A 25,634-nucleotide genomic window follows, 5' to 3' on the forward strand; every position below is an offset into this window, starting at 1 on the left:
TATATGAAGTGTCTAAAGTTCTAAAGAATTTCCTAGTTTGTATTAAAATGCACTTCAAAAAAACCATGAAAACATAAATTTAGTTGACAGACTACAGTGGGATTCAGAAAAAGACACAGGGAATATAGACTTAGGTACAGTTTCATGCTGGTGATTTTTCTTTTTTTAAAATGTAAGCCACTAATTTTTTTAAGGAAGAAATTTAAACCAGAAGTTGCATATGAATATTACACACAAACTGAAACATAAGTGACTTTTAGCACAGTGTATACATGCTTACATAAACTCAAATATTTACACATTTAAAACAATTTCCATTTAACATAAGAAATTTCTGAAATACATAAAAGCATTAATACTTTCTATAAAACTACAATTAAAACATCAATTTCCTACAAGCATATAAAACATCAAGTGCTTTCTTGGAGTTTCAAGTTACCTCTTTAAAACAAGATCTTGCTTGCATATATATAGTCTTTCTCCAATAATCAGTATGAACTCTTTATTTCCCCAAGAGGTTTATTTTGCAGGTACATTATAAGTTCAAGAAAACGGACCCAACAATTATGCAATGTAATTATGTCATAACAACTTAATTGCACATAATGTGTTAAAGTTGGTTTGGATGACGTTCTCAAACACTTTGGTATATGTTCTTCAGGGACTTCTATAAGAAATGACAGGAATTATAAGTCCCTTCAATCCCCATTTTGCTTTAAAATGGACAAGTCTTTGGTTAATGTGTCTACATTTTGGGTATTTATTATTAATTAAAATGGTCCCCAAACCAATAAATGGTGCTACTGTATTATTAGTTCACAAGACTTCACTTAACTTGCTTCTGATGCAGGAGGCTACATATACTCATTTATTGTAACATGTCATTGATAGTGTCAATCTTTCACTTATAAGCAGAGAAATCAATAGGTTTAGTCAGTATTTCTCTGTTCATTTTCTGTTATAACCTAAACTATACAGTAATTTTCTGTAACTAGAGATACTGTTCCACAGTATATGTGATTATGATTGAAAAGATGTACAGAATTAAATTTAGAGTTAGCTTACTTGGAATAAGTCAATATTAGACTGTTCAGTAATTCTGCATTAACTAAAGTAGGTTGCCAGGTAATGCTTATTTAAAAACCCCAAACCATTCCATTTACAAGAGAAATTGTTGCAAATGTATAAAACAGCAGATATACAAGGAGAACACCAAACATACTTTATTAGCACAAAAAAGCGGCCGTAACAAGGCACAGCAAGCAGAAACGGACACCAGCAGTCCAGGGGTTAGTGTCGCACACACAGCTTTCCTGTTCTGTGGCCTTGGCGACAGCCACTGGGATGTAAAATAACTTTCTGTAGCAGCAGGTAAGGAAACTAGGGAGCACTCACCAGTGGTACAGAGCACGTCAACAGAAAGACACGAGAACGGATTTGACTACTTTAGTGCAAAATGTCTAAGACAGACTGTAAATTCAGTTCAATACTAAGAAGCAAACACTAGAACTTGGTATTACGTCCAAAATAGTTGACTCAAGTAGTACTGCATACTATTCTATGTGACAAAAAGGAGCTAAGTAAAGTTATTTACAGATACAATGGTTGTACAGTACCTTTTAAATCAGCAATTTAGGTTTCAGATTTTCCATTAAAAATTAAATGCACTGAAATTCTATAACTTGTACTTAAGCAATTCAGCTATAAGAGTTTACAACAAAGAGATAAATACTGCCATCCAAATTATGAGTTACAGTTTAACAATAATCTCAATGACCAGCAACCACTGTAGTTAGTATCATCTGACTTGTCTGGATATCGTCTCGTCTCACTTTCTTCATGGTTCACAAACTCATCATGGGCATAGAAAAAGATCCAACTTTAACGAACCAGCAACTCGACTGCACGTGTCAACTTAAAAAAATCACACGCAGGCCTACCTTGCAGCAGCTATTTCCAATGCGTTTTAAGTTAAAGCACTCATAAAAAATGAATACGTAAGGCCTTAAATAAAATTCTACTACAACTTTTTATAAGTCTGAAATTTTAAGAACTACTACTTAGAAAACCTGGTTTACTTAACAGTACCTTTTGCAGAAGAGAAAAGGAGACTGACTATAAACTATATCAACACTTACATGAACTGCACTATGCCCTTGTGGCCAGAAAATTGCATTTTTTTTTTCCTAAAAGGAAGGCAGTCTTTATTTTTTTGGACTTCCAAACTTGACTTATAGTAACTATAAACATCACTACTTTTGGAAGGTTATAGAAAAATTCTTAGAAAAAATAATAATTTCAAACATTAGTCATACCGTTGAAATACTCATTCAATATTAATAATTTGTTCTTCAGTAAGAAATAGAATTCTTCATAGCAAATGCCCCAGAGTTGCTTCACTCAGTTACTACAGCCATTAAAAACCAAACTGTCAGCTAAATCGGCAGAATGTCTTTGCAGCCTTACTGAATACCTGTAGCTCTACCCCCTGTTGTCTCAATAGGCACCACATTTACTGAGTAAAAGTAACAGCAGATTGCCCCTGACAGATACTAACACTAAGCTTACATACTGACTGAAAGACCTAACACTGATATGTGTGCTTGCTATAGGTATACTGCCTGGTGCACATAAAAGCAGATCTAGTTAATGCCCTTGGGGGACAGGAGGGTTTACTTTGCTTTGACTGGTTCTCGTTCTAGCCAGCGAACTCTAACCTTCTGTTTATAATGATACTCTTTTAAAAAATCCTGTAACATCGATGGTAAAGGGAGCCCATCAATTCCATCATATGTCGTGCATCTGCAGATGACTGCACGGCAGATGTACTGCAGGCTAAAAGGGAAAGTCCTGTTTAGTGATATTGTAAGCAATGGTTCAAAAAACATGCAAGAGCTGGGGTCTTTGTAATGTTCCAAAAGTCCTGTTACAGTGGAGGAGTGAAACACACATGGGTCATGGGCATCGAAACTAAAGTTGTGATTCCACTGTTCAATTCGGGCATGCAGGGACCTGTTGTAGCGACGGAAGCTCACAGAGAAGAGGTAGTCCTCTTGTGCAGAGTCCCTGAGCAAAAATGTACCTTCAGGTTTCCCTTCCAGAAGGGCTTCTGCTTCGTAGCGGTCCATCACTCCCCAGTAACAGGGATTACCTGTGATCTGGAGCAAGTCTGGCACGAGGCAGTGTATGTAATCAATCTGCGTGTGGACCTTCCAGGCTCCCTGTCTGCTAACGTGGGCATGGCTGTCTCCAGATACCTGACGTTGCTTCTGCCTCCGTGACTGCAAACACAGCGTGGTTGTGTCCTCTTCTGAGTCACAATTAGCTTGTGGAATTACAGAACTGTCCCCATTTATTTCAGTCATTCCAGGAGCTAACTTTGGTCCCAGTTTATATAATGGGTTAACCTGTGCAGTGGCTTCAAATGTATGTATTTGTGCGTTGGGAGGGGGGTCTACCCCTTCTTCAATACTAAGCCGCCTTCTCTCTCGAAGCCGATCTTCTTCATCTTCTGTAGAAACCAAGGATGGATCAAATGTATCAAAAAATGTTGAATGTGGGCTCACAGGGGCCGTATGCTGCTTAATCAAATGCCATTTTTGGGCCAAATCTGAGCCAGCAGGAAAAGGGCATTTCTCAAGCATTAATTCAGAAAGATGTATTTTTCTTTTATTAGAAAATAGGGGCTTTGACTGCTTGTTGTAAGTTCTCATGGGAAAACACAAGCCCACAGTATCCTGCAACCTCTGTCTCAGAGAGCGACTTCCTACAGTCCTGCTGGACACACTGTCCATGTCATGCACGGAGCTGACGCCGTACCGCCGCTCTCTCCTCTGAAGTCCACTTCGAGTTCTACCAAACTTTTTATCCGTATCCAGTGAACTCTGTGTCTTTGTAGAACAGGAATGTTTCTTCTTCCCACCCCAAGGAGCATGTCGAGAGTAGGAATCTCTTCTTGCAAGTCTTGTTCCTGGGGTGACACACGAGTCATTATCCTTTTCAATGCTTATTTCAACAATCTGAGGAATTTCAGTGGCACAGTTTTGGTTTCTCCTTGAAGAATTCTTTGAAGGGCTTAACCCTAGTTGTAAGGCAACATTTTCTCTCAAGGGACTGCTTTGCTGCTGAGGAGCTGAGTCTCCTAAACTGATGTTTTTCTCTTTGACAGACAAACATCTGTTGGAGTTCATATCCACATTTTCACTACGGCTTCCTCCGTCGTGACCGAAGAGATTCTGACACCTGTACTTGAAGTTATTCCACATTTTCCCCACTTTATCCATTGATTATAAGACCTAAAGACAAAAAATAGAAAAAGAAGAAAAATTAATCAAAGGAGTGTGTGAAAACAAAAAAGGCAGTAAGTACCCACCCCTCTTTTTCTCATGAGAAATATCAATGGTTCTGGTCAGAAATTTACATTACATCACCCCATTATGGCAATGAGGTTTGGCACCTGTAGGGTTATGAGACCCTACTGTGGCACCGTTACCCAAGCTAGTCCTCACTTTCTACCTCCCTTTAAACAGAATACAGAGGAAAGGAAACAAACCCTTTGAATTAAACTCTGGTGGCTTTTTCATATGTGTTGTTGTTGGTAATCATTATGCTGTGTCCAACACTTTGCAACCCCATGGACTGCAGGCCACCAGGCTCCTCTGTCCATGGGATTTCCAGGAAAGAACACTGGAGTGGGTTGCCATTTCCTTCTCCAGGGGATCTTCCCGATCCGTGGGATCTCCAGGAATCAAACCTGTATCTCCTGCATTGCAAATGGATTCTTTACCACTGAGCCATCAGGTCATTATGACATTGGTTTCTGTCTCCTTACTTTGAATAATTTAGGTACTGCCTCAAGGATTATAAAGGGAAAATGTTTTGCATTGTTGAAACACATCTTCATTCAACTTCTTAAAAGTGATAATCAGGACCACATTTGTGTAATACATCAAAATTAGTTTTAAAAAAAAAAAAACTTTAAGCAGTAATCTAATTTCACTTACCAACTAACTCTACTCCACTCATCTAGCAATCTAAGCCTTACATGTCAATCACTTGTAAAAATTCCTAATCTGCCCTCCTCACCCTATGAAATAATTTTTTCCCGTGATTTTGAAGTAATTTGAGTGTAACAGAAAACAGGAAAAAAGAAAGATAATACAGTATTTAAATAGAAGGTAAGCATCCGGATTCTTAATCCTGGAAAAACTTGGAAGTAACAGAGTAATAGGAAAAAAGTTATGATACTATAGTAGTTAAAAAATAAAAACTATGCAGTTTGGGTTCTTTATTCTTGCTCCTTTAAAAAAAATCTAAAGTAGTTCATGGCACTTTACAAGTAAATTATTTTAAGACTATGACATTTATAGGCATACTGTCTCATTTAGTAACCTAAAAATCAACATTAGATGAAATAGAAAAGCCTAAACTTAAACTTCAACCAGTTTTATCACAATATGACAGCAGAATCTTTTTCTTCTTCTATTTTGCCATTTAATATTTATGGCACTTTTTCCCCTGACTTTTTTAATTTATGTTTATTTACTATCTTATTGTGTACTATTCTGCACAGTTCAGAATCAGTATTGGAAAACTGAGTTTTGTTTTAACAGTGATGAGTCATTAGAGCTGATCTTTCCATAACTGACTAAATCTCTTTGTCAGAAATACTTCCATTTTCAAGAAGCTGACTAGGAGCAAGATAAATAAACTTTCTCAAGAAGAATTATGTATCTTCCCTTTAGTTTCTTACAGAATGGGTCTTGAACTAACAGTGCTCTTGGAATAATGACAATGCCAACATAGATAATTTATGTCTCTGAAATCATCAAATGTACTGTTAAGAGTCCTCTTTATTAAAAGCATACTGTTAAATACATAGAAATTTCCATGATAGGTGGTATATGTTCTAATAAAATGTTAGATGGGACTGTTAAATCTATTAAACTCTGTCAGAACATTTTGCTTCCTCCTCCTTGCAAAAAAAATCTTTTGTAAGCATTTTTTGAGTCTTACACCATTTGAACATGTTTTACCTTTTATCAGTTATTCTTTTTATATTAAGATTTCACTTATGGCCCTGTTATTTTTAGGACTAATTCCTGCTCCATTCTTGTTGACTCTAGAATTTGTAGATGTACTCTTCCAACATCCTGGCCCCTTTCAGCCTGGCTTCCTTCTCATTTCTTAAAGTTGCTTTTTATTTTTAACTAATTCATACATTTACAGTTTCAAAGGGCAAACACTACTACAAGGCTTATAACAAAAAGGAGTGCTGCCTGGTACACTCTCTCCATTCTTGATTCCCACTCCCAGGGGTCAAGGAAAGTTACTCTGAGTTTTGTTAAGCTGTTTCTGCTGCTATTTTCCTCACTGTTTCTAGATAATGTGTTCATAGCAGTTGATAACATTCTAGGATGGAAATAATTCACCCTCAGAATTTTGAGGGCCTTATTCCACTATTCTAAAGGCTTCAATTTGGCTGTTGAAAAGTCTAATGTTATACCAGTTCCCAGTCTTCTGCATGTGACCTGTTTTTATTTCGTGAAACACTGCAGCTTCTTTATCCACACTTTATCCATAGTGTGGGACCTTTTTTACACTCATTGTGCCAGGCCCTTTCAATTTCTTTTTACTCCCCCATCTTCCCTCCCTCCCTCCTGAAAGTTCATTAGACACTAGACCACTTAGATTCATCTTCTGATTATCATATATCTCCTTTTTAAGACTGTCTTTCTTTTCATTTTCTACTGGTAGATCTCTTTGACATCGCCATCCAACAGTTCCAGTGCAGTTACAGTTCTTTGTATCACAGTTTTAATTCTCAAGACAAATTTTCCTGTTCTCTGAATGTTCTTTTTAATAGCTTCCTATTCCAACTTCCTGGATATACTATCTCATTTCTCTAAGAATACAAAGTTTTAAAATGTTGTTTTCCTTTTTTCTTCTTTTAACATTTTAAATATTTTTATCTGTTTCTTCTACGTATATTGTTTTTTTCTCCTTAAATCTTTAGATCTTTGTTTCTGACTTCAGAGGCTTCCTGTAAGCGTCTGATGATGCATCATCACTGACACGCTGATCAGAAGCTCTGTTCCCTGGCGGGCTGGGAAGCAGGGGGTGGATGGGGGGCAGGGGGGCGTTGCTTGCTGACTGGTTGGCTTTATTACAGGTGAGGAAACAGTGAGTTGGTTTTTTATTAGGGAATCCTCAAAAGTTACTATCTGTAAGCTTTGTCTCCTGGCTGTTCATCCCAGAAGGAAACGCTCCAACCTCCTGTGTGGGGCATACACACCTGACTGCCATGTTCTGAATACAGGGAAGGCGAGTTGTGAGGTCTTCACCTCAATATTCTCACTTTCACTTAGTTCCTGTTTTTCAAAAGTGGCGCTTATTTCCAAAAGATATCCCAACTTTAGTTACGACTAAACTTCTTAAACTCCTCCCAGCTCTGACCTCCAGTTTTATACAAGGTAAAGGAACAGTCATTTCCAGGCTGCTCAGGGTGAAAGACGCACGGGAGACTGATAGACAGACTGCCCACCGTTCTGTTTTCAGCTCCATATCCCACCCTGACCACTGGAGGTAACTGGTTCCTCAAAGTTTTGAGCCAGGAGCATAAACTGGTTGCAGAAGCACTGAAGGGGCCTCTTAAATTATCTGTAGTGAAAGCAGTTTCTTTTTAACTTCATAGACTGATTCTTCTGTAAAATATAATAAAATTGCTTTTAAAATGAAATGTAAAAAAGACATGAAATGTAAGTGCCAAGTTTCTTACTAATTGAACAGATGTAAAGTTAAGTTGCTATAAAATATTTTAAATGCTTGTTTTTTATTTCTATACTTAATCTATCAAAAACTGGTAACCGTAGACTGACACCAGCTCACGGCCCCTGCTTTGAACAGCTCTGGTGCAGAACTGTGCTGCCTGGTACATGTGGTTACTGAGTCCTTGAAATGTGGTTAGTGCCACATATTGAAATAACAAGTTTGGATGTAACTGGTAAAATATTGTAGTAGAATTCATTTCATCTGCTTCTTTTTATTTTTTAAATGTGGCCACTAGAAAATTTTAAATTACATATATGGTCCAATTTATATTTCTACTGGACAACGCTAATCTAGAGCAGGGGTCAGCAGGCTATAGCTCAAGGAGGAAATCTGGCTTGTGGCCTGCTTCTGTATAGATTCAAGCTAAGAATGGTTTTTACATTTTTAAAGGGATTAAAAAAGACAAAAACAAAAAGCCCAGAAAGAACATTCAACAGAGATCACATGTAGCCTGCAAAGTCTAAAGTATTCTCTATCTGGCTCTTTACAGAAAAAGTTTGTTGACCTTTGTCTAGTGTATGTAAGATAATAAGCCATACCACTGCAGAAACTGTAAGAGTAATATTCAAAAAGTACAGAAATCTCTCATCTCCATGTTTATAAGATACGTTTTGTAGCTATCTAAAGATACTTCTTTGACAAGAAAATTATACCTAAAAAAATAACCATTCATTTTAGAAAGCGACCAAACTTAAAACCACTTATTTTCATATATAGCTCTTTGTAAGCTGTATGAACAAGCTGCATGACAGGCCAGGTGACAGCAGGCAGTTTCCAACACTAAACCTCTGGTTCAGTTTCATAGACAGAGCATGAAATTTAGTGATCTCTCTATTCCTAATGCGGAAGGCTGCTGCTAGCTTGCATTGTGACATAATATCCTAACTTAAAAGACTAGTATGCTTCCAAACTCCTTGGCGACAGAAAATGGATTTTTTCTTGATGTGGGGAATGCTATGTGGGTGGCTGTAATAGTGGAAAGAAAATCCCAACAGTGATTCAAAGAAGAGTCCATGTAAGAATCAGGAAGATATACCAACTATCTTAATATTTACAATGTCAGTTTTGAGGTTCTTTTGTTTTTCTGGTTAAATTTTTGGAAATACAACTGAAACCATTTGAGAACTAAATTACAACTCTATTACTTTATGATTTCATATAAAGTTACACAGGGCTTTTTTATGAAAAAGTGTTAAATTTCAATTGTATTGATTCTAGATTGAAATCATCCATTAACAATCTTTCACATTTCTACACCTGCAGAGTTACCTTTAAACCTATCCAAAGCAAATTTCTAAAAAGTCATTCCTTCCCTGAAGGACAATCATAATTTAAATTGATTTTATAATACTGTAGTAAGTTAAACAGCTTTTATTGAAAAGTGATAATTAACAGGATAAGCTATAAATCAGAATTATGAAAAATGAGAGGTCAAATTCCATTACTAGAAAATTTACATATATTAACGAAGTAAAGACTATAGTCAATGGCCCTCTTAATGCCAAGTAGTATCTATTACAAAATTTCCACAAAACAAAGTCATTGAAATAGTTCCCAGGAGTTCATTCCAGTGGAACTTAATCCATACTTTATCAGAAATAAATTAAATTCAACAAATTTTAAGACTAAATGGCATGCCACAGTGGGCAAAGAGGAAACATGTGACCCAACTAAACCTCTCCTCTACTGTTTAATCTATGTAGGCTACTAACCATAATACCTTTTCAATAGAAAGCTCTTCAGTTACAGTACAAAAACTGGGACACATGGACTGAGGCTAAAGTATTTCTGTGTCAAAGTCAAGTACAAGATGCAGTTTAGGAGATTCCATTTTTGATTGATACTTTGGTGACATTTCAATAACTTAAAAAAAAATACAGTGTTTAATATTAAAGACTGATCCAGAAATCCAGAGAAGCATGGCTGTCATAGCTCTAGTCCCTTAAAAGAATCTGAGAACCACTGGGGTTTTTTAGAAAATTATTTTTAAATATTTTTAACACACGTTATTGTCTGTGACATGATCTACATTATCCAACTGTATGCCTACATATCTTTTACACTGTTATTTAATATTATATTCGACCATATAAAACTGCTGTTTTGTGGGTAATAAATGGTCATATAATTCAGTTACAGTATTATACTATACAAAGTATGTTAATATAGTAGAGCATGTACATGTGGAATCCACTGACCTACTATACTCAGACTTCTTCCCATCAGCTGAGTTTTACTGAGTTCTAGATCTGTTCATGTCATTTATACTTATTATTGTAATTAGGTGATTTAATTGTTAATTAACCTAACAAAATGTGGGGGAATGAGAAGACTGATTGAATAACTTTTGATATACTCGATAAAAGTGAGATACTTCTGTTGCTGAATTAGGTATAGGCAAGAAAATAGTTTCAAAAATTAGAAAAAATACTACAAAAATATACAAGGATTCTAAGATCAGAATGCATCAGAAAAGTCTAAACTCCTGTTCTATTTAGAAAACCCAAACTATAAATCTTAAATGATATGAGTATAGTTTCTAAAAGATAAACAATATGGAACTGGCAACTAATGGACCTACTCCCAAAGAAAAGGTCTTTGTCCCTTAATAAAAAGACTGACAAATGAACATGGAGTCATGTTCTGAGAGTAAAATACTTAAGGCATGCATCCCTTTTAATGATTTCTTGCTTTAATAGACTTTGTAGACTACTGGTACTGACGGAATCAAAGGAAAGGTCTTCCTTAATAACCAGTTAATTAATTTTATAGTCATGCCACGTGGGAGTGGTACAAAGTCCTAATGTTAACAGGGAGTCATGAGCTAGATTCAGGGGTGGTAAGGAAGACTTCTCTCTGAGGAGGTGATATTTCAAAATTCTGTCAGGAAGGATGAGTAAGAATGAACGGTGTTCAACACTGTTGTAGAATACTAGGACAGTGTTCTACAGGCAGAGGAAGCAGCATCTGCAAAGGTCGTGAGGCAGGAAGGAGCATGGCATGAACAGTGGCTGAAGTTGACAGAGACGAGCAAGTGGAGGGAATGAGGGGTGAAGCACAGGAGGCAGGGCTGTGACCCATGGAGAGAGGACAGGGAAGGACGCTGGTGCTGCACAAAGGCCACCTCAGAGGCCAGGTAAGGACACCACGAGGCTGCTAACAGTGGAGACACAGATGTGAAACGATTAAAAGTCAAACCTACAAGATTAATCATTGCCTTGAAATGGTGAAAGAGGAAGAGAAAGGTGTCCAAAATGAGTTTCTCGCTTGGGTACCTGGGTGGAAAGAAATGCTATTTCAGAGATAGAAAACTCAGTAGGATAGAGCAGTTTTGGCACGTGAGAGGTTGAAGAGAGTTAATAAACTCAGTTTAGGAAACACTGCAGTTGAGGCTGTCACTGAGACATCCTAGCGAAACCTCATCAGTCCATGAGTGTATATCCATATGATGGAACTAGACAAGCAAGAGTGATAACCCACTTGCATCTATACCTATGAAGCTCAAAGACAATGCTTAGAGAACGATATGATATGTAAGATAGATACATTATGAACATTATGAATCAATTTATCTGTTAAAGTCCAAAATATGTTGTTGAGATAGGCATACACACTAGTAGTAAGAATATAAAAAGCAGGTAAATGGTTACATTTGTGGGGAGGGGGTACAGAGTTAGTGAGAAGCACTTAGGGCATTTCTAAAGCACTATTAATTTTCTGTTTCTTTGGTTGGGTAATGGCTAGGTGGTTTTTATTTACTAAATATTTTTTAGACTTCACTTACAATTTTACAGTCTTTCCTGTACACAATACACTGCACAATAACAGTTTCAAAATTATACAGCCACATTTTGACCACAATGGGAATTAATAAACACTATTTAAAAAGCCATTAGGAAAATAAAAGGCTCTCATAACTCTTTGGTAGAAGAATTAAAAACGGAAAATTACAGATGATTTAGACAATAGCATGTTAACATTTGAGAGATTTTTTTTTTTTCTATATGCAATTTGGTGATTTATCAAAATGTTCCATTAAAGGATGGAACTGATATTAAAATGGGACAAAGCTAGCACTCAGAAGAAAACCACTGGCTTGTTCCCTTTTAAGTGCAATGTGTGAAACAACACTGACAAAAAGAACCCAGAGCAAAGGTGTATTCACAGGCCCGCTGTGAATGTCCTGGTGTCTCTATTCTACACCTACCTACTGTGAAAGTCGTAACTTTCTGTAGGCGTGCATACCACTCAGAAACGTTCTGATATTATTATAACTAATGGATCTATCGGCAGATAGATCAACAGATAAATCAAACTTCTAGAAAATTCTTTTCTAGAATACTACTTTCAAATATAAGATCAATTAAGAATATGTTTGGATATACACTACCATATGTAAAATAGATGACCAGTGCAAGTTCGATGCATGAAGCAGGGCACCCAAAGCCAGTGCTCTGGGACAACCTAGAGGGATGGGGTGAGGAGGGAGGTGGTAGGGGGGTTGAGGATGGGGCGGGGGTGGGGGACGACACATGTATACCTATGGCCAATTCATGCTGATATATGGCAAAAACCATGACAATATTGTAAAGTAACTGTCTTCCAATTAAAATAAATAAATTTTTAATAAAAGAATATATTTGGAACCACATGCTGAATTTCAAGGGATAAAGCTTAGTAATTTCTTGTATTTCTTTCTGCATATTAAGGTAAATACAATAGCACATCTTAAAAAAGAAAAAATGGACATTAAATCAAATTAAGAGTCATAGTGTTATACAGACTGCCTTAATAAACCCCCCAAAAGACAATTTAAGAGCTATTTCTTTTTCTGATTAAAAAAAAAAGTATCTAAAATTTGCATGTTTCTTAAATTTTACTCACACAATTATAATTTCCAGTGTCATACAAGAGAGTGCTCCAAACCATCAAAATCCCGGATTCTTAAACACAGAGTACTTGTAGTGATTCTGCCTGCACTTTGCGTAGGACAACACAGTGAAAAGGGCACCGGCATAAGACAAGTCAACTGAGGGGCGAGGCGGGGAGGAGGCTGAATAAGAACAGTCCTTCACATTTCTGAACCTCAATGTCCCTCTTGGAGAAATGTGTCTACCCCATGCGCTGGATGTGAGGATTAGAAACCATATCTATAAAGCCTTTGGTTCATGGGAGACACTCAAAAGACAGTGGCTGTTACCAGTACTATCTAGCATGAACCTTTAGCTTTCCTTTCTTCTTAAAAATAATTCCCCCTTTCAGTTCTTTTAGGTCATGCCACAAATGTCAGTATTTTCCTATGTACAAAATCTACCCGACTGAAAGTTCTACCATTAATCATTTACAATTCTATATTATTTCCTAGGAAATATTACAGGGATTTCAGTATTCCTTAGCAGTTGAAGCCATAGCTTATCTACAACCTAAACGAAGCATAGCTAATCTGTACAGTACTGGGCAAGGCCCGGGAACATAGTCCTCATTCTTTTTTTTTTTAATTCAAAATTTCTTCTTAGTTTATAACACTGCCATAATTTAAATTCTACCATATATATACTGCACACTAGGGAGGCATAAAATCCTAGTAAGTTATGCTTCATTTTCTATGGATAAAGTATCTTATGTAATATACTAACAAACATACTATTCATTGAAATGTTTCTTATCTGGCCAGCATTATTGGCAGACTGTGGTAGAACACAAAGAACATGTGCTTTCGCTTCAGAAAGCCTTAAAAGCAAATTCAAGCACTCACCAGCTGTGAAATCTAAGTCTCAGCCTTTCTATCTAAAAATAGAAATAACTACCCCTCTCTTACAAGGGTTTTTAAGAGGATAACATGACATAAAGGTAAGTATAGCCAAGTATGTATAACAAGGGCTCAGAGAAGGTAGCTTCTGTTATACAATCTACAGGGCAGCAGAAAGTACCTGCTGGTGATAGCAGCAAAATGCAAAATTGTTTTTACTAAGCATCAAAACAGGATACAATTGGTTGCTGTTTAGTTGCTAAGTCATGTCCAACTCTTTTGCGACCTCATGGACTGTAGCCCGCCAGGCTCCCTCTGTCCATGGGATTTCCCAGGCAAGGGTACTAGAATGGGTCATCGTGTCCTTCTCCAGGGCATCTTCCTGACCCAGGGATCGAATCTGGATCTCCTGCACTGGCAGGCAGGTTATTTACCACTAAGCCACCACCGAAGTCCAATGTGATCAGTACCTTCTCAGAAATGCCTGTAACATTTCCTAGAGTACAGGGCCAGCCCCCTACCCCCAACACACATACACAAATCTCCCTTAATACCAAAAAGTAAACTAGAAACAAATATCTACAAAGGAAAACAGCTCTCAGTTGAGGAACTTAGTGGATCAAGCGACTACACTGGTTAGCCTTCATTGCTGATTGGGGCCTGTTTAACAATGAGCTCACTGCACTCCAGCTAATAATTTACAAAGAATATTTAGTTACCAATGGTGCGTGAGCAATTGTCATCTGGAGCATTCCTTCTCGAGGAAGGATAACCATTTTGTAACTCCAGGAGTTTGGTGTCACAAGAAATACAAAGATTCCAAGGACTAAAATAAAATGATTTTTTTTATAACACTTTCCTTCTATTATCACTATTATACAAACTAAAGGATACTACTTCCTTCTGTGCCAAATTATAGGCCTGAAGATAATCCACGGTCTTCAAATAATTTGACAGCTTGTAATGAATGAGTAAAATAAAGGAAGAAGCCCCATAAACGGGACAACTTCTTTGGTTAAAATTTTTCTAGATCCTTAAATTGGCCTAAGTAAAAGAAATTTTAAACATCTTGAAATGAGTCTATTCTTTAGAAAGATATTTGGAAGCAATACTGGGAGAAGTAAAGACAAAAAGGATACCTTTTAACTGTTTAAGAAAACTAATTTCAAGAGAAGCACTCTGCCCAAAATTATAGACTAGAAACTCCAAGTAATATACCCCACTTTTATGTATTACCATGTTACATACAATTTTTTTAAAATAGGACAATCAAAAAATCTTTAGTTTGCTAACAAGTGAAATAAAACCTCACCTATCAAAAGATTAAAAACAAGTAATCTGAAAAGATGATAAAAATATATATTCATTTTAACATTTACTGATACTACATGCAGAAGTGCATAGCAATTTGGAAACTGCAAATGAAAAAAGGATGGCGGGGCAGAAAAGTTTAAAGAAAAGTGCTTTGAGGAAGTAAGCTGACCTGAGCAAGAGACTAAAGAACCTTAGAAAGCCTAACAGCCTGGGGTCAGAAACTACATGGGTACACACTGTAAGACATTTAAAAAGGAACAAACAGATATAAAACATGAAAAATTTTAAGCCAATAAATTTAAAAGGGTTTTAGAAAGGCTAGATTTTTAGAAAAATATAAGATTTCAAAACTGACTCAAGAAAAAATAAAAAACACCAAGCCCATAACTCTAAAAGATTTTGAATCTGTAATGAAAAATCTTTGCATAAGGAAAGCACCAACCCAGGCAAGTGTTCCAGGCAGAAATCAATCTAACAACTATGATTTCTAAATCACTGGTGGCCAGAGCAAGAGATTAGGGTTAAAAGAGAAGTGAAAGCCACCACAATAAAGCAAGAAAAAGAAATGTTAATTGATTGGGCAGGAAGAAATAAAACTGCCCATTTTCAGATGACATGATTCTCCACATAGAAAAACCTAAGGAACCCTAAAAAAAAAAAAAAAAAAAAAAAAAAGGAAAAGAAAACCCAGCAGGGTTGCAGGATACAAGATCTATATGCTAAAAATAAACACATGGAAACTGAAGAGATGCAAAAATGAACACAACCTTAAAGGGCTGGTAGGTCATTTCTTTACTCTTTAGGCAAAGCCCTAACTTTTGTGTGCTTTGGAAGTATGAGATTCAAATTGCAAGGAGAGAAATACAGACATCCTAGAGTTACCACTGCCTTTACACTTCCCCTAGGGAAGGGTGAACTGGAAAAATGTGGTCTATAGACCACCCGAGAGCCCTGTCAGGAACCCTGTTTTCCATTGCCCTGGCCCAGGTTCAGTCTTCATCATTTGCATACACTACTTGAAACAGCTGCTTAAGTAATGCATCTTCCTTCACTCTCACTCCCCTCTAGAACATCTGCCTTAAGACTGATCCCAGGATTTCAAGCAGTGAAGAAAAGTCAATGGACTCTATGTCCAGCTCTTCCTCTACATTTTAAGATCTCAGCACAAAAGGAGCAACAAATCAACAGTTATCAGTATTATATGTAACCAGGTAACCAGATGGTTGTTGTAAGGATATAAAGAGTCTTTCTCCAGGAAGAATTTTGAGTGGTCACTTTTTAATCCTCAGGAAGACAAAAACAAAGAAACTCTTAGAAAAAATTAGTATTTCAAATAGTTAAAAATGTAAATAAACAACCAGAAGAAGGCTGTAAGGAGTCTTTCATGGGAGATGTTAAAGAGGATAAGCAACCCTCTGTTTCCAGCTAGCCCAGGGAGTCCTCTCTCTACAAGCAACTACATTAACTAACCTCAACGACCTGTGATTTTTTTAAAATATCAGAACTTAAATTTTAAGTATAGCAATCTACAAATAGAGTCACGTTATTTAAGATCTACCAGTAGCAAGCACATCAGATATAATTCTGAGTCCTAATCATACTACCGTGCAATTAAAGTATAATCCCCTAATGTCCAACATGCTGAGCTATTCTAACAGTCTTGTACTCTAAGTAACTAGTCAGGTTTCAGTCAGGTGCTGATTTAATGTTCAATTTAAACACTAACGGTTCAGGGTCAGCTGCAAAGCAACAACAAAACCCCTCATAATAGCAATACTACTCTGTCACAAACTTTCTCCATCCTGTCTTCCCTTACAAAAAGCTTCCCAGCACAGTTTAAGAGATATTTACTTGCTCTACATACAGCTTAAAAATTAAGGTTATTTTTATAGATAAAGTAAGTTTAGACTGTGTCAAAGATAAATTGAGCAATTTGAAGTACAGTTCATTCTCAATATTCTTTGATAATAAGTAGTATTTTTATTTTAAAAAATTCTTAGATATTCTGTCAGATTTGAAATGAATTAAGATTTACTGTTTACTTAAACTGTTCACATTTTAACTGTCTGAAGTAAAAATAGCAAGTAAAAATACTATTGCTTGCAGGTAATTCTGGAAAACCACTTATATGAGATAATTCTTGACCCTGTCAAATAATTGGCTAATTTTCACAATGAAATGTCACACTTTCCAGTTAAACACTTGGATCTAACGTGTATGAACCATTCCACAATTGCTATTTCTAACTGGAATCACAAATACACACAAATCAAAATCTAAGTTTTAAAAATCTCAATTATTATGCTGAAAGAGTTAAGAGAAATATCTAACCAACCACAGACATTTTCTAAATTCTCCCCTTTATCAAATAACTTCACCAGAAAGACACCTATGTGGTTTATATTATTTTGACTCCTGCAGATATAGTATTTTACCAGAATTAAACTTAATATTATGCCCTTAACTTTTATTAAGAGTTTATAAAATAAATGGCCTTCTATTATTCTATGTCCTATAAAAATGGTATCAAAGACATCATTCCTCATATAAAGATCCATACAAAAAATTCCTCTGACTTTACTGCCAAGATTTCTCTCTTAAGAAAACTGATACACTTCCTTTAAGCAAACAATGAGAATCATGTAACTCACTGTTTCTCCTCTTTTCTGCTATTACTAACAGGAAACCTGAATGGAAGGCCTACAGACTTGGAGATTACCCCTCCCACTCCCTTGCATAAGTCAATTATCACCATAATAAGTGTCCAAGTGTAGATTTATTGTTAAATCATTTTTTTCCCTTAAGGAGATGGGAGTAAAAATAAAGTTAACAGATTTTCTTAAACTAGAAAACTCTATACTTCTGAATCTAAAATTTTGTAATTTTTCCAATGCAAAAGGAATGGATGAGCATTTCAATGAACTGTAAACAGACTCACCATAAATAAAAAAATAAACATAAGAGACCATCTAACCTATCAGAGAGATGGGAAAGTCACGTTATTTAAGATCTACCCGCAGCAAGCACATCAGATACAATTCTGAGTCTATTTCTATCTATTTAAACAATGCTGAAGAAAGAAACCAAAAGGAAATTATCAAAGTACTTAATGGCTGAATAATTTAAACTTTTAAATGTCAAAAAATGCCATAGACAAAATTAAAGGACAAATAGTATGCTACATAAAAAACTTTCAACATATGAGAAAGTATTAATACATTTATAAGAAAAAGATAAAGCACAACACCACAAATAGAAAACAGAAAAGGGTATGTCCAGAAAAAAATAATAAATCACAAAATCAGATAAAACACTTGACCAATAAATGTATGAAAAAAGGTCATTCTTAGAATTTACTAGACAACCAAATCAAAGTATAAGATTTTTTACTTATCAACTTGGCAAAGTTTTTTTTCTTTCTCTTACATTTTAATGGTAGGATCTAAATATGGTATTGAGAAGCCTGTTTTCTTACATATTAACCTAAGAACATAAATCCACACAAGATTTCAAGAAAGAAATTTTATGTTATCAAAACTTTAAAAAAGATGTGTATACTTTTTGACAAGACTTCACAATTAGAAATATATTCCAAGAAAATAATCAGATAAAGACACAAAGGTTTATATACAAAGAAATATTCCTCATAGCCTAACTAATATTAGAAAAAATTGGGGAAAAACTGTATTGTTCAGTTAATAGAGGACTAGTTAAATAAATTGTAGTGCTTTCATTGACTGGGATAATAGACATTAAAACCATGTTTCTGGAGCATTGAGTGTTTTGGAAATGTTCATGATATAAAATAAATATGGTAATAAAATATCATTAGTATGTAAACTTACCTCAACACATAAATACAAACATTTTAATAAAAAGATTATGGATAGGGAATACCACTGTAGTTATTTTGGGCGGTTTTTAATTATTTTAACTTCATTTTTTTTCTTTCTTTTCTGTCTTTTCCAAGACAGAAACTTTCAAATGTAGTGTATTAATTACCTAGTTGGAAAAATGCTATTTCAAAAGGAAGTAGATCTTGAAAAACACCAATCTGACTTCATATTATAAAACCCAAATTATGTGTAAAATGAAGAAGAAATAAAGTATTTTTAAAAGCTTTTTAAAGAAAAGGTGGGGGAACAGTGAGTTAGAAAAGATACAAAGAAATGGGGGTTGAAGGGGCTGATAAACACAATCAGTAGAGAAAAGAATAACAAATAGAGAGCTCTCCATTAAAGCCAACCTGATTCTCAAACAGTATTTGGGATCAGCAGTAAATAACACCAGACTGGGAAGTAGGAAATATCCTTTGCCAAAGAGTACCGATAATAAGTAATATGCATTCTTTCGTGTATCGTAATACTATTTATAGGATAACCAACAGAAATAGATCATGTGATGCAATACAACTTTAACACTTCTATTACAGCTGAGCTTAGAAGATGAGTTTCCAGCAAGTAATAAAAAGAAGACAAAAAGCAGTGGTAGGAATGGTGGGAATTCCACGTTATAAAAATATTAATAAAAAAAGCAGCATTCTGATGTGAATTCAACCCTACCACCTTAGAATCTTCAGTGAAACTCCAATCATCTCTATGCTAATAGACTATTTCTCCAATTATATTACCTTTATCATTACTGTAACATATTGTATCTTAAGGCAATTTCTAATTATAAGAGAAACACTCTATTGCCAAGGTTTTTTTCTTAACTCCATATGGTTATAAATGTTTTGCTATATACACAAAGAGCCATTCTGAGACAGAAAGCCATAAACATTTGGCATAGCAGCTTCAACTAAATGTTCCACTAAAGGAAAACATGAAACATTCAATTATACACTAGTAGATTACTTCAAATGTTATAAATCAAACAAATTAAATAGTTAATTCAGTAGCTTATAAAATTTAAAAATATAATGCTCCTTGGCAAGACATTATTGTACCACAATATTTATTCCAAGATGTTTTTCTTTGTGAAAGAATCTAAGTTCTTGTCCCTGTTCTGCATCCTTCTATGTAAGGCATAGATTCTACTTTCTTATTTAATAGTATGGGAGAAGAACCTCAGCGTCCTGGATGTAACTTATGAATTACATCTATTTAACTAGTCTCATCAGTTGAAATGAAGCTAATGGGGGGGGGGGGACCTTATTTAAGGGGTGGGAGGTGGGAGGGAGGTTCAAGAGGGAGGGGACATATGTATACCTATGGCTGGTTCACGTTGATGTAAGGCAGAAACCATCACAATATTGTAAAACAATTATCCTCCAATTAAAAATAAATAAATTAAAACACTTATTTAACAGTTTCTCAGGTATGCAGCAGTTAGGAGAAAATGTGCTCTCGCTGTTACTGTTATAGTCAGTGATCTTATTTTCCAGGACCAGTTCTCACCTCCTTGAGTACAGCTGGATTTGTACCACACATTCCACCCACTTTTCAGTCCATTACGAGCCTAAAAAAAAATCTGTCTCATTTTGGCTATTTTCCTTCGCAACTCGAATTCACCATATCTAAAGTTAATTCAAGAACTTTCCCCAAAATAGGATATCAATCACATTTCTATGGAATTTCTCAGAAAATTTTTTATTTTGCTCTTCTTCCACTTGACACATTTATACTTATTGTTATCTAGTTCGATAGATTTTTTTCCCTCCAGAATGGCTCTCAAATTTACCTTCTTCCCTGCACTTTCACTGCCAGTAACCCTGTCCAAATTTCTATTGCCACTTTCCTAGATTTCTGCAACACCTTAGTCTCTCTTCTTTTCCTGCCAGACTCATTTCCTTTCAGGAACATTCAACAGTCACACACACCTTCTCGCACCTCACTTTCACTCACTGCCATCCATAATCAGGCCCCATTTTATTCGAACTTATTTCTTACTCTAAAACACCTCCACTACTTTGTCCTTTACTATTCACTTCGATTTTTAATGTCTATATCAATTTCTGATTTCCCTAAAATTCAGAGCTAACACCACACTGTGTTCTTTTCTCCTCAGGTCCTTCCAGGCGTGTCGATTTTATCTCTGTAACTGTACTAAAATATTTAAGTGACAAGGAAGTCTGAGACTGCCTCTTGTAACTCAAAACACCTAGGGGAAGGATGGAAACTTACATCCAGACTTTCAGGGAAAAGACAAAATGCTAACAGAGCCAAGGTTCTCTATTCTATTCTGGTGCTTTGGTCTTGGTTCACATAACTGAATAAATCAACAGCTGGTCTGTGGTTGGCTAGAGAAGTATGACTCACACTTTGCCAAACTGACCAAACAATCAGCTGCAATGGGAAGGTATCTATGAGATTCTGTTTAAACCACTGGACATGTACTTTGATATTTATATAACTTTGAAAGTTTAATCAGAATTTTAGTAAAATAATTTAATTGCTAATTGGGACTTTGTATCTAGTGGGATAGAGGTCAATATCCAGAATTTTCTAGGCATCAGACATGCTGTAGTTCTGGTGAGGGATGGTGGTGACGACTCCACAACAATGTGCATGTACTTACCGCAACCGAACAGTATACTTAAAAATGGTTAAAACGGTAACTCTTAGGTAAATTTTACTACAATTTTTAAAAATGGCATAATACAGAAAATATACAACCTTTTATTTTTCATTGTTCCTGACACTAGTCACTTTTATTTTCTTTGTCAGAAACATAGGAATTCTATTATTCATGGCACATCAAGAAGCATATTATATATGGAATGGACAAACAAGGTTCCACTGTAGAGAATGGACAAACAAGGTTCCACTGTAGAGAACAGAGAAATATATCCAGTATCCTGGTAAGCCATAATAGAGAAGAATATATATAAAAGTGTACATGTATCTATGTGTAACCGAGTCATTTTGCTGCTCAGCAGAAATTAACACCACATTGTAAATCCACTATACTTCAGTAAAAAATTTTTAAATGAAGCACGATTCTTGTTTATATACAACCTTTTAAGTAACTCTGTGTTCTGTGTGGTCAATTTTGAGGCATTACTGAAAAGAAGCCATGCCCTCTACTATTGGCAGTGTCCACTTCCCTCTACAAAATGGCAAAAAAAGGGGAAAAAAAAAAACTTAGGTCTAAGAAATCAGTGTCTATATAAGCAATTTCCCTTGTTCACATGGCTATTTAAGTATCATTGCCTGCTTTTGTCTCTGATAATTTTGCTATAATTTTCCTGAGTGCCTTTAGAAGTCCACAATCTGGTGGAGAAGACACATGAATTCTAATACAACCTAAATGCTAATCCGAGTGCTGCCCAGAACACAAGCACAATTAAGCCATCTCTAGCTGGGCAACTGTGGCACACGGCTAGCTGCGTTCCACACATGTTCTCCCTTTCTTCCATAATAACACGATTAGCTGGTACGGAGCCACCAAGAATAAAGACTACATTTCCAGATCTTCCCTGGGGCCAGTGAGATGTAAGCAGATACATAATTTGGCAGCTTTAGGGAAATTTTATGAGACAGCTCACAAATATCCTTAGTCCCTTTTTTGGTTCCTTTCCTTTGTACATGATAGTACATAAAATAGATTACCTCCATTTTGGATGGTGAGGACGAGGGTTAAATCTGAGAGATTCTGCCACCCTGAGGGAGACATCTCTTCTCTAATGACATCATGAAGCAGAGCTGTCATTTCAGCTCTATGCGGCATATTCCACTGTTACAGAAGAGAAATAAATCCTTTCTTTAGACCATTGTTATTTTGTAGGTTCTGTTGCTTGCCACTGTACCTAATCCTAACTAACACAGGGGGTCAAGGAAAGCTTCACAGAAAAGGTGATTTTGAGCTAGGTTTTGAAAAATGAACAGCTGCCTGCTGAGTGAGTGGAGAAAGGTATTTAAGGCAGAGACAGAGGACAGGATCTGGCCTCCCAAAGGAGAGGTATGTTCAGGTGGCTGAAGGACAGGGTAGGTAGAGTGAAATAAAAAGAAAACGCAACCTGAAAAGCTGGAAATAAAGACTCTAAAGGGTCTTACACGACATGCTTAAAAAGGATGCTTCTCTTCCTGTACTTGGTTGTACTGAATGACTATGACTCCACGGATGATTCTCTGCATATTCTAGAAAAGCCAAATGGCTCAGTGAGAAAACAAAGCATTATTTCTATTAGAAAAGGACACACTGTTATTTCTGTAAATCCTGAGGACTAGAAGAAGTAATATTTGGCACCAAGATTACGAGTTCTGAGAGCGTGAAGGGAGAAAACATGGACAGTACAAAGAAAGGAGCATACATACAATATGGCAACGTCTGGATGAGGCAAAGATTAGAATCTGCCTTTAAAAGCAAACGGAGGTCCGTGAATCACAGTATAAATATGGCCATCTGATTGTAACACACTTTATTTTTATTGTATACCTATACCCGTGGTTTCTTTTCAAAGTGGCTATCAGAGACTATCATGTAAGTAATAACTGAACAGCTTCTAGTCCACAGTAAGAACTTGGTATTTGATGGTCAAACTCCTTTCACCATCAAAGAAGAGTTATAAAAATGAGGAGGGAGCAAAAACAAACAAACAAAACAGCATTAAGGTTATTAAGAGTTTTAACTTTTATTCATGCAAGTAGCATTATTTTCTGCAATAATCATATGTTATTTTTGAAATGTTTTAGTTTTATAATTAAGGAAACAAGCAACCACCAATGCCCCATCAATAAAATAAAATAAAAAAGCAGCAGCAACTATTTAAAGTATTACAGACAAAACACTGAGAGAGTATACAGCCTCCATAAATCCATAATCTAATAATTATATTCTCCAAAATTTCAAAAATCCAAAAATTCTTTTAAGAAGTCTCTCAATGTTTTCATTATTTTTGTCTCTAGTTCTCCCTAAACTTAAGTATAGCATTTTAGCCTCCTAATAAATGTTTATTACTTGCTGACCAGACCCTAAGTACTGTATGGAATACTGGAATTTATTAACTAGAAAACCGCAGGACATGTTTTTTTTAATATATATTTTATTCTGATATTGTTGTTTTCAATTAGCTTTAGAGTATCTTTGGTATCTTCAACCAGATTGTGAGGTTTATCAGTATCGTCCTCTGGTAACTGGCATCAAAACATGCTATGGAATCCCGTGAGGAAAGATACACTTTTTTAAAGGGTGGGCTAGATGGCTTTCTTTATTTGGACTTGTAATCAAAATCGTTTGTATCTAACTTTTGCTGGGAAGACTCTGCTGCTGCTGCTGCTAAGTCACTTCAGTCGTGTCCGACTCTGTGCAACCCCACAGACGGCAGCCCACCAGGCTACCCCGTCCCTGGGATTCTCCAGGCAAGAATACTGGAGTGGATTGCCATTTCCTTCTCCAATGCATGAAAGTGAAAAATGAAAGTGAAGTTGCTCAGTCATGTCCGACTCTTAGCGACCCCAAGGACTGCAGCCTACCAGGCTCCTCCGTCCATGGCATTTTCCAGGCAAGAGTACTGGAGTGGGGTGCCATTGCCTTCTCCGGGGGAACACTCTAGTTATATCATTTTCTTAACCCCTGAATTTCATCTGATAACTACTTATCCCTAACAATAGTTATCCTTTATTAATAAATAATTTGGGCAAAAATAGGAATTCCAATGGGCAAAGAGACTTTTGGCTCATGTAATTATTTCTCAATGATTGCATGATGATACAACTTCTCCAGTAGTGATTAGCCAACATCATTTTTAAACATTATATAAATAAAGCTAACAGTGAAACTAGCTACTGTGGAAGCTGGTTATATTAATAAATTCACTGGACTCCTCACCATACAGAAGACTAACTTTCAAGGTCCTAGCCCTTAAAACCAAGAAACAGGGTTACAGTAGTGACTTCTAGGAACACAGAAAAGACACAGTTGCTAGTAAGCATCTACAGCTTTGATGATACTCTCAAAGGGGCCAAGGCTATGAAAGAACCACACTAGTTCCTCCTTATTCCACGAGATTCCCAGATTCCAGCTGAGTCTCCTTCAGTCCACCCTCCATACTGTCACAGTGAGTGCTATATAAATCAGTGACAGAAAAATATAATTCACAGTTGAAAAATTTTCAGTGTTCTCTACCTGCTAAGGGATAAAATGTAAATTCTTTAAAGTGGTATTCAGGGCCATTGAGAATTTGGCCCCTGCCTAACTATTATGTTTTATTAACTATGTTTCCTTTCTTTCCTCCTCTCCTTCCTTCCAAGTTCTAACCTTCTTTAACGCTGAACTACATAAGAGTTTCTCAAACATACCAGGCTTACATCTGCCTGTTTTTTCAGGTGCTGCTGTTCACCCTGCCTGGAATGCCCTCCTTCTACCTATGTCATTCCTGGCAAAACATTGTATTTATTTGCCAAGTCTCAGTTCAACTGTCTCTTCTGTCAGGTCTTCCAAGACTCCTCCAGGTTGACCAAAGAGCTCCACTTCCAGAGATGTGCTGGTAAACCAGGTCTCAGAAGGGAAAAAAAGCCCTATTACATTCAGTTCTGCTCTAACATTTGTTTAGAAAACTTAAATTTGTTTCACTGCCCTTCTTTCACTACAGAACAACAAGAGCACCGCAGGAATGCCATTTGCTTATGCACGATTAAACGCTAGATGAATGCAGAAAACGGCACCCAGCTGCACTGAGCCCTGTGCCTAGGAATACACAGAACACACGCATACCTCCAACATCCCCCAGCTACTTCAGCCCACCTCCTGTAGGGAGCCTCACCCATCCACGTCAGGTGTTACCTGCCTCAGGTATCAG

At 36.3% G+C, this 25,634-nt stretch overlaps 1 protein-coding gene across 5 annotated transcripts in view; it reads right to left on the minus strand.

The window, feature by feature from the left end:
• Window positions 1-1,199: 1,199 nt before the first annotated feature.
• SOCS5 (suppressor of cytokine signaling 5) overlaps window positions 1,200-25,634 on the minus strand; it is a 66,060-nt gene continuing 41,625 nt past the window's right edge. For all 5 annotated transcript variants that reach the window (XM_061155475.1, XM_061155476.1, XM_061155474.1 and 2 more), the window contains one exon: window positions 1,200-4,295. In XM_061155475.1, coding sequence (XP_061011458.1) covers window positions 2,673-4,283 — 1,611 coding nt within the window. In that variant the 5' untranslated portion in view covers window positions 4,284-4,295 and the 3' untranslated portion in view covers window positions 1,200-2,672. The remainder of the gene's footprint in view (window positions 4,296-25,634) is intronic.

The sequence above is a fragment of the Dama dama genome, chromosome 11 (genome assembly GCF_033118175.1).
Source record: "Dama dama isolate Ldn47 chromosome 11, ASM3311817v1, whole genome shotgun sequence".
NCBI lineage: Eukaryota > Metazoa > Chordata > Mammalia > Artiodactyla > Cervidae > Dama > Dama dama.